At 41.1% G+C, this 9,090-nt stretch overlaps 1 protein-coding gene and 1 non-coding gene across 4 annotated transcripts in view; both read left to right on the plus strand.

The window, feature by feature from the left end:
* ATG16L1 (autophagy related 16 like 1) overlaps window positions 1–9,090 on the plus strand; it is a 42,991-nt gene that overhangs the window by 19,365 nt on the left and 14,536 nt on the right. Inside the window, exons 7-11 of one of the 3 annotated variants that reach the window (XM_009183347.3) lie at window positions 1,785–1,871; window positions 2,520–2,576; window positions 2,791–2,841; window positions 3,469–3,571; window positions 6,316–6,421. In XM_009183347.3, the coding sequence (XP_009181611.1) occupies window positions 1,785–1,871; window positions 2,520–2,576; window positions 2,791–2,841; window positions 3,469–3,571; window positions 6,316–6,421 (404 nt within the window). The remainder of the gene's footprint in view (window positions 1–1,784; window positions 1,872–2,519; window positions 2,577–2,790; window positions 2,842–3,468; window positions 3,572–6,315; window positions 6,422–9,090) is intronic. The other 2 variants (XM_003908103.4, XM_003908104.4) reach the window with 2 other exon arrangements.
* Window positions 4,513–4,788, plus strand: LOC116269306. The gene has a single exon (XR_004176785.1).

Below are 9,090 nucleotides of genomic sequence, written 5' to 3' on the forward strand. Positions count from 1 at the left end.
CTGTGACAGTTTAGACAGGTTGAGCATCCTGCCCAAGATCATACAGGAAGGGGCCGAGGTAGGATGCAAACACAGGGCTGTAAAGGCCTGTTATTTTATTTTATTTTGAGACAGAGTTTCACTCTTGTTGCCCAGGCTGAAGTGCAATGGTGCAATCTCCGCTCACCACAACCTCCACCTCCCGGGTGTAAGTGATTCTCCTGCCTCAGCCTTCCAAGTAGCTGGCATTACAGGCATGCGCCACCATGCTCAGCTAATTTTGTATTTTTAGTAGAGATGGGGTTTCTCCGTGTTGGTCAGGCTGGTCTTGAACCCCTGACTTCAGGTGATCCACCCGCCTTGGCCTCCCTAAGTGCTGAAATTACAGGCATGAGCCACTGCGCCTGGCCTAAGGCCTGTTGTTAATCTCTATGCTTCCCTAAGGAGTTTCTGGGTCAGAGGACATACATCTTTGAAAGGTTTTGATAACTTAGCAAATGCTAGTGTTTCCTTATGGTCCCGCTCCTAAGCACAGTTCCAAGTACTTACAACCATAAAATTCTATTTTCAACAGGACATTGTCAAAGGCTCAGCTCATATTTGCAGTTCCTGTCTTTGCAGTTCTCTCGTCCTTGTGTGGGCACAGGTGACTCTCACAAACCTAGCTCTCTGGGAAAGCCAATCAAAAAAATAAAGCACAGCCTTGTCCTCTTTCTTTAGACCTGGCTTTATTCCCTTCTACATCCTGGCCAAAATGTGGTGCAATAATTACACATAGTCCTGGAATAAATAGCTAAGGAAAATAAATTTACTTTGACTTGGTTTAACTTGCTTAGTAACAGGTTCTTAAGTATATATTTACCTAATCCAGATAATTACTCATTGAAAAGGAAAAATCTTTCTGTCAAGTTCTTGTGAATCCAAACAGTAGGTGATGAAATCTTGGGTTATTACATTTAATTATCTTACTTCTCCATGAAGGTTGCATGTCAGTAGGAGGTCATTAAGACCAAAATAATTACTTGCGCTCCTCCAACTAGGAAAGACGTGGTCCATATGAGGAAGGGGGATTCCAGAGGTGCTTTGCATCCGCTGGGACAAACAGCAACAAAGGGAACATGTCCTATGACTTGATTATGTCATTTGAAGTGTGATGGGCTCTCCTAATGTCAGAGACACTATGTATTTAAACATAAAATATGCAGAGTCAAAAATGCATAGTGCTTACATTTTGTTTTTCTATTTTTTAATTAAAGTAATATTTGAAACTGGGTTAAGTCAGCTGTTGATTTCATGGCCCATTTAGCCATCCCTTCTTTCCCTGAATTCTTCTCCCTACACTGTTGTTATTATATTCTATAGCTGCTGCCCCAAACTATCCTAGGTACCCCTCAGCCCTTGTATCATGAGAACTGTGCTTGGTGAGTACTGCAGCCCTTCAACTGTGATGCTGACTGCTGATGGAATGCCCTGCTTTGGCACTGGTTATGTGATTATAGACTCAACAGATCATATTTCATTGCTTTCCAAGTAGGAACTGTGTTTATACCTAAAAGGATCAAAAGCTCACTTTTAAATTTATTCTCAGTTGAAATTCTGGATTTGATTTGAACAGGTTAAATGTTTATTTTAGTGTTATTCAGAACATGGCAGCTCTTCCTTTTTTTCCAAAGAAGCTTTAAAACATTGCTGTCATAGACAAGTGATTTAAGATCTAACTAGAAAATGATATTAGCATTTGCAGAACAGATTAATCACAGAGCTCCTGTTCAAGAGAATCAAAGAATCTCTTGCCTTTATTTCAGGGATGATGACATTGAGGTCATTGTGGATGAAACCTCTGATCACACAGAAGAGACCTCTCCTGTGCGAGCCATCAGCAGAGCAGCCACGTAAGTAGGCGGGTTTGAGCCAGGGGAAAAGACAGCTTGAGGAGCAGTATGAAGGCACATCTGTGGACCTGACAAAGAATGCAGTCAGATGCACCCAACTCCCTACCGCTTTGCTGGGACACCCAGCGTTGTACACACCACAGAGGTGTCTAGTCTTTCTCACTGCACCTCTGCTTAGTGGGAGGGAAGCAGAACATGGGTGGCTTCAAATGCTTCTAAATACAAAAAAATGTAGTGGCTTACTAAAATATGGACAGTTAAACCTTATTAAGCAGAATGATTGTTTAGGTTTAGATCATCCTGTTTCATTCTTCCTAGGGCTTCCCCTCCCCACCGCCCTTAAAAGAGTGGGGATTGGTTAGGTAGCCAGGAGTTGTGAGGTGTTAGTTGTCTAATGCTTTATTTGCAGGGAAATTAATTTAATACTAGGGAACCTTGTTTCTTTTGAAACTTCTAGGCTAGGTTTTCCCTTTTCCCTTCCCACTATTTTCTGGCAGTTTGGTACTATGTTGGGTTTCTCTCGGCTGGGGTTTGGGAACTAAACGGGAAACATACTCCCAGGTACCTGTTTTTGTGGGCTGTTTTTATTGATTGATTATTTGGGCAAAATGTTTCTAAGGTTTAAACCTATCCTCCCCTCCTCTTTAGTAAGCGACTCTCGCAGCCTGCTGGAGGCCTTCTGGATTCTATCACTAATATCTTTGGGTAGGTTAGAAGACCTTTCCTTTTTAAAATGTGTATAAGTATACCTAAGTATATGTACATGACTTATTTTTATTTTTTAAATGTACACCAGGTTTCAGTGGTGCAGAGTATACATGTGCCTTAATATCAGCTTTTCATTTAGCTTCTTCCTTTTTCCCTCAACTTCCTTTCCTCTTAATCTCGCTGCGTGCTGATCTCTGGCCTTTCCCTTTAGTCTGTCCGAGTCTCCCCTTTTGGGACATCATTCTTCTTCTGATGCTGCCAGGTGAAACTATTATCCTCTCTTAGTCCAGCATGTGAGTGTGGGTCCTTAACAATTATGCCGATCACCGCTTCACTGCCCTCAGTCATCAGATGTTCACGTGCTAACCCGGATGCTTTGCATGTTCCTAGGAATGCCGGGAGCCCTCAGAGCAGGGCTGCCACATTGAACACTTTGTACAGTACTCATGCTCTTGTTGCTTTCTTTTGGCATGCGTTAGACTCCACATTGATCACAAGTGATGAGGGTGATTCTAACTAGGCATAGAAATAAAATAGGTTTGCGAAAAATAGCAAAGAGCTACCTCCGAGCTAGCTGTTACGTTGAGAAAGTTTCCCAGCAGCTTATTGACTGGGAAAGCAATTGTTCAGGATTGCTTTTCATTGTTGGGTTTTGGAGTCCACCGGTTAGTGTGCAGGAGAGTAAGGCATGTGCTGGCTCTCTTTCTCATTTGAGTGAGGGTGCTTTTGATTTTTTTGTGAATTGTTCTATAGTTTGAAGAATCTAGAAGGGACAGGCTATCAACAGGCAGTCTGCTTAAGCAGGTCATCTTGGAGTCCTTTCTAACAATTCGATGAGCAGTAAACCTTTGCAATCCTGTCTGACATTTGTCTTTATGTTATTTCTTAGGAGACGCTCTGTCTCTTCCTTCCCAGTCCCCCAGGACAATGTGGATACTCATCCTGGTTCTGGTAAAGAAGTGAGGGTACCAACTACGGCCTTGTGTGTCTTCGTAAGTATGCTTCAGCCCCAAGCCCCACGTGCTTGATATAGTGACAGAGCCTGGCAATTAAAGGGTCCTTTCTATGCCTGCAGCTAAGCGTTCCATTGTTTTACTTATATCAAGCTTTTACACCTGTTGGCTCTGTCAGCTGTGAGAAATAGATCTATTTTGCTTAGTTTCAGAGGAAAAAATTTGTTACAACCATCCTCTGTAATGGCAGAGCTGACAGAAAGGATTGCTAGCATGAAGGATAGGGCAAAGGAAAAGTAATTAGGAATGGTGAGAAATGGGAGAGTGATTTATATAATTATTGTCACCAATTGGCTCCAGTTTAGAGTGAGTTGCCAGTCAGTGATCTATTTTGGAAGTAGGACAGCTGTTGGTTTCATGAATTATACCCCTATCTGTATGACTCCCAACCATTAGGGGTCTATGATTGGAAGCAGTCCTGGGCAGAAGCCACTGTGATGGATACCAGGGCTGTCACCTGGAGTTCAGAGCTGGGTCCTAGTGCTAGCAGATAGTTTGCATCCCAGCAGGGGTAATTGAGCAGAAATGGAGCCAGCCTGGGGAAACATTCAGTACCTGGCTCAGAACTGTCAAAGTACAAGGAGGGTAGGAAACAGAGCGCAAAGAACAGAACCTGGAGAGCTGGACTGACTCCCGTACTGGCCTAATAACTGGCAGTGGGTAAGTGAAAGGAGCCAGCTTTCAAAGCAGGGAAGATTTTGCCGTAAAAATGGGATGGAATTTATATGGTGGGAGCTTTGGGTTCTGGGTGTAAGGAGGGACTTTGCTAGTTACACAGTGGACTGGCTGAGTGATGAACGGCCTTGACTGTTGTAAAGAGAGTTCCGCTTTGGAGGAGGAGTCGGGGTGGGACATATCAAGGCCCCTTCCCAGTCCCACTCCACTCCTGTGATTCCGTGATGAACCGGGCGCCTTGCAGAGGTCGATGATGATTGGTAAAAGGTCTGATTGCACTGAATGTCACAGTCCCTTTGTTGCCCTCAACTCCCAGCAGCCCATTTTTTTCCTCCTGTCACATTTAAGTCATGTGTATGGGATCATGGAGCAGCTGATAATTTGGGATTCTGTCAGTGTGTGTTTCTGAGAGTGATCGGTTCACAGCTGACAAGTATCCAACAAAACCAGTTACACAGGAGACTGACGAGTGGCAGTCATGGGTGTGATGGTGCATGATCTCAAGTTTTCAATCTGAGACCTCGTAAGGAGAAAGAAAGCATGAAAAAGAAAAGGAAGTTTCATGGGGGTAAAAGGTTTGGTCACCGGTCATACTTTTCAGCAGTGGGTCACAAGAGGGAGGGAAAATAGAAAATGAAATTACCAAAGTGGCGCCTGCTGCCCAGCCTGTATTGCTCTCTCTGTGATTCTTCAAGCATCTTACTTTTTTTAGTCACAAGCGAATGTGAATATCACATATTCTCTTCCCCAAGTGACCTTTTAGACAAGTGATTATCTACTTAACAATCTCATATTGCTAGTCTATGTTTTCTAGTCTTTCTATTCCTTCTCTATTATAGAAATTTTCAAACACTTTTGCTGGAGCAATTTGAAGCCAATCCTAGGCATTATATTTCATCTAAAAATATTTCACTACCCATAATCTTCTTAAGAGAGTATAGTGAATTTTTTGATTATTCCCTTTTCCCATTCTAGAATGGGATGCTGGCTGGGTCTCTGTTATCCAGGCTGGAGTACAGTAGCACAATCTCAGCTTGCTGCAGCCTCAACCTTGTGCTGAAGCAGTCCTCCCACCTCAGCCTCCCGAGTAGCTGGAACAGCTACCACACCTGGCTGATTTTTGGTTTTTTGTTTTTAAGAGATGGGGTTTCGCCATGTTGCCCAGGCTGGTCTTGAACTCCTGAGCTCATGCTGTCCACCCACATCGGTCTCCCCGAAGTGCTGAGATCACAGATGTGTGCCACCGCACCCAGCCAGGATGCTTTTTTACTTGGTTTTCTTTCTCATCCTGAACATAAGTACCATCTTTTGCCAGTGTTTATGCCAGTATCAGAAATTTCCCTATTAAGAATATAAATTCTCCTAAAATAACGACTGTCATTTTTATCCACGGCTTACTCTAACAGGCACCATTCTGGGTTGCAAAAACCTTTCTGGAGCTGAGCAAACTGAGACTTCAGAAACTTGGCAGAGGTCACACTGCCAGTACACACTAGTCCCATAATGTTTCCACAAAGAACTACATAGAATTCCATTGTAACACAGATTGATGTTTTTGCCATCTGCTTATATTAGGTCTCATTGTGAAAGCTGTATTATGAGAGGCCATGTACTATGCATTATTTAAATAGGTAATATTTAATATTAGTAAATTAGTAATTACTAGTAGATCAATAAGTAGTATTCAACTCAGTCTAGATCAAAATTAACTAATTCTAGGTTTACTTTTAAACTATTAAGGTAAATATAGGCCATTATTGTTAGAACAAATGATATTAATGCAAGGACCAACTTTTTAAGCAATCTACACAGATTTTGAGTACTTTTTGAGAAGGTTGCGCTGTACTCTGATGCAACTGTAACTAGAATAATAAAATGATAATAGAATCTTAGGAGACCTGAGCTAGGAGTCCAGTTTAGTTTGTGATTGGCTCCACCTGTCTTTAAGGATGAGCGTTTCCCCATGAATTAGGCATTTGGAGTGTTCGCGCATCTTGAGCTCTTGGAATGAGAATGACTGGGTTTGACGCAGGGTACTTGTCTTGCAGGATGCACATGATGGGGAAGTCAACGCTGTGCAGTTCAGTCCAGGTTCCCGGTTACTGGCCACCGGAGGCATGGACCGCAGGGTTAAGCTTTGGGAAGTATTTGGAGGTGAGAGCCTGCTGCATGATCTCAGACTGAAAATTTGAGATGATGCACCCTTGCACCACAGAAAGAAGCTATGTTGCTGGCATCTGGTTGACCTTGCTTTCAGGCACTGTGAATTGTTCATCTTCTCAAAACATACATTTTATGTAAGGGATCATTTGAGCAAAGCATTGTACATCTCAGTTATTCTTTACATCCAAGTGGATGTTTGTAGTGACCAGAAAATACTGTTAAGTTATGGATATGTTTATGTTAGTAAGGTTTCTGTAATTTTTCTCAAGTATATACCAATCAGAACATCTTGCAAAATAGTACCATTTTTATGAGGAAAATAAGTCTTATGATCATGGATTCTACAGTTAAACTATACATTAAGCTATAGTTGATGCATTTAATGACAATGGCAATAGCCTAGGGGAAAAAATGACTGGCGTCATGTCTAAGCTTCAGAAAAGAGACGTGTATTACCTAGAAAAGATGTCTTTAACAGTGTATCAGACAAGGGCCCTTAGATCAAGACTCAGTCTCTTTGGACTTTTAGGATGCTCAGAGATGGATGGCATTAAAACAGAAAATGGAAGTTAATGAAACCATCTCTTAGAAATCTGAAGCTGGGCATTTCCCAGTTTTGACATTTTCAAGATTCAGTTAAATATGCATGTATTTTTACTAAAGTAAGGCCAAAGAATAAGGCTTAAGGTTTTTAATAGGAACCACTTTGTCGGGTGTCCATAGTCCATACATTATCCCTGTCCAGCAATAAGTATCTCCAAAGTGATTTTGTCTTGTTAATTCCCCTGATCTTCACAACAGCCCTGTGTGGTTAGAAAGGTAGAGATTGAGCCATTTCACAGATAAAGGGAATAAAACTCAGACACTACATGATTTACATGGCTGGTGAATGATTTCCATGGTGAGGAAGTGGTGGAACTAGGACTAATGCAGGTCAGAAGACTTGAAATTCCATGCTCTTCTTACTGTAGCCTTCTCCAGCGTTCTCTAGCAACTGAAAAATCATAGGAGTACTGCTTTTAAAGTTTATTATTAGAGCAGGAACAACTTATTAGAATAGATTATTAGTAAAGCACTCCTTCTGTCTGCCCCGTCCTTTGATTTTCAGGAAAGGGGCTCAGCAGTTACAGCCCATCGAAGCGTGCTAAAATTTGCTGTTTTGCCCGGAAACATTTTAGCTTATGAATGATAATGGCTGAAGCTATTAGAAAACAATAATAAAAACAAATCATAAGAAATTTTCACTTTGTGAGGCTGAGGCAAGAGGGTTGCTTAGGCCAGGAGTTCAAGACCAGCCTGGGCAACAAAGTGAGACCCTGTCTCTACAAAAAAAGTATTAAAAAGTACCTGGGTGCAGTGGGCATGCACTTGCAGTCCTAGCTTCCTGGGAAGCTGAAGTGGGAAGATCAGTTGAGCCCTGGAGTGCGAGGCTGCTGTGAGCTATGATCACATTACTGCACTCCAGCCTGGGCAGCAGAGCAAGACCCTGTGTCTTTAAAAAAAAAAAAAAGGAAATTTTAGGGAATTTGATTTGTAAAATCGTAGTAAACAGTCTGTTTTGATTATACCATTGAGATTTAAATAAATATAACACTAGAAATATTTTTGTTTTACTCCTTGGTCAGTAAAAACACCTATAAGAAAATTAGAGGTACCAACCTTTAATTCTAGTAACCTTGTTGCTGCTGAAAAGGAAATGAACATCAATTGAAGTTAATACTGACATAATTTGTGCCAGCGCATAATTTGTGTTAGTCAAATTAAGTTTCTACCTAATCTACAGAAGTAGAAGAACGTATGGCAGCATTTCTTACAGTTTTGTGTAGGGCCTTTCTTCTACAAACAGCTTTTTCAGTCTACTAGGTTTTTCCTCTTGGCTAATATTTATTTACTGAATCTTGGAAGAGGCCAAGTTCAAGAGACCTTTTCTGAAATAGTTTGGGGGTCCTGTTTTTTCATCCTTTTAGAATATCAGAAGAATGGTACTTTCTTCCCGCTGGGAACATCTGGTTTTGCTCATTCTCTCTAAAGCAGAAGTTCCACTGGGAATTATACAAATGCTGTTGACATAGCACCCCCCACCCCCACCCCATACCTTGTAGATAATTAGTTTTAATACAGTCTTTGTTCTTTTTGAGATCAGTCTCTCATATTGAATAGCATTAATTTTTTGGTCACTTCTTACATTTCAGCACTGTATTACGTGCCAAGCAAATAGACCAGTATTTTCAGCATAAGCCAAAGAGATATTTCTTAGAATTTGCAGTAATATTTTTATCTGTGAGGACTTCATCTAAAGGAAGATCTTAGTGAATATTAGCCTTTTTCAACCGTTTTGAAAATCTTAAGAAAGCTAGGATCCGGAAAAAGCCATTAAATATGCTGTATTTTGCAAGTGGATTTAGAGGAGAAGTTCATCAACCAGGTTAACAGTCTGTGGCCTGAACGTACATGACAGCTTCAAATCAGTATTCGTGTCACTTTGATATCTGGCTCCAGTCATTATTTTTACTATTTAGAAGTACTGAATAAGATACAGATGTGGTGAAATGTTTTCTGTTCTGTGTTCCTCTTTTACAAATAAGATTACATCGCTTCCTTAATTCCTAGCTTATCTGTGTGGATCATCCTGAAGTTACCCTTTTTTTTTTTTTTTTTTT

Source organism: Papio anubis, chromosome 10 (genome assembly GCF_008728515.1).
Source record: "Papio anubis isolate 15944 chromosome 10, Panubis1.0, whole genome shotgun sequence".
In the NCBI taxonomy this organism is placed as follows: Eukaryota; Metazoa; Chordata; class Mammalia; order Primates; family Cercopithecidae; genus Papio; species Papio anubis.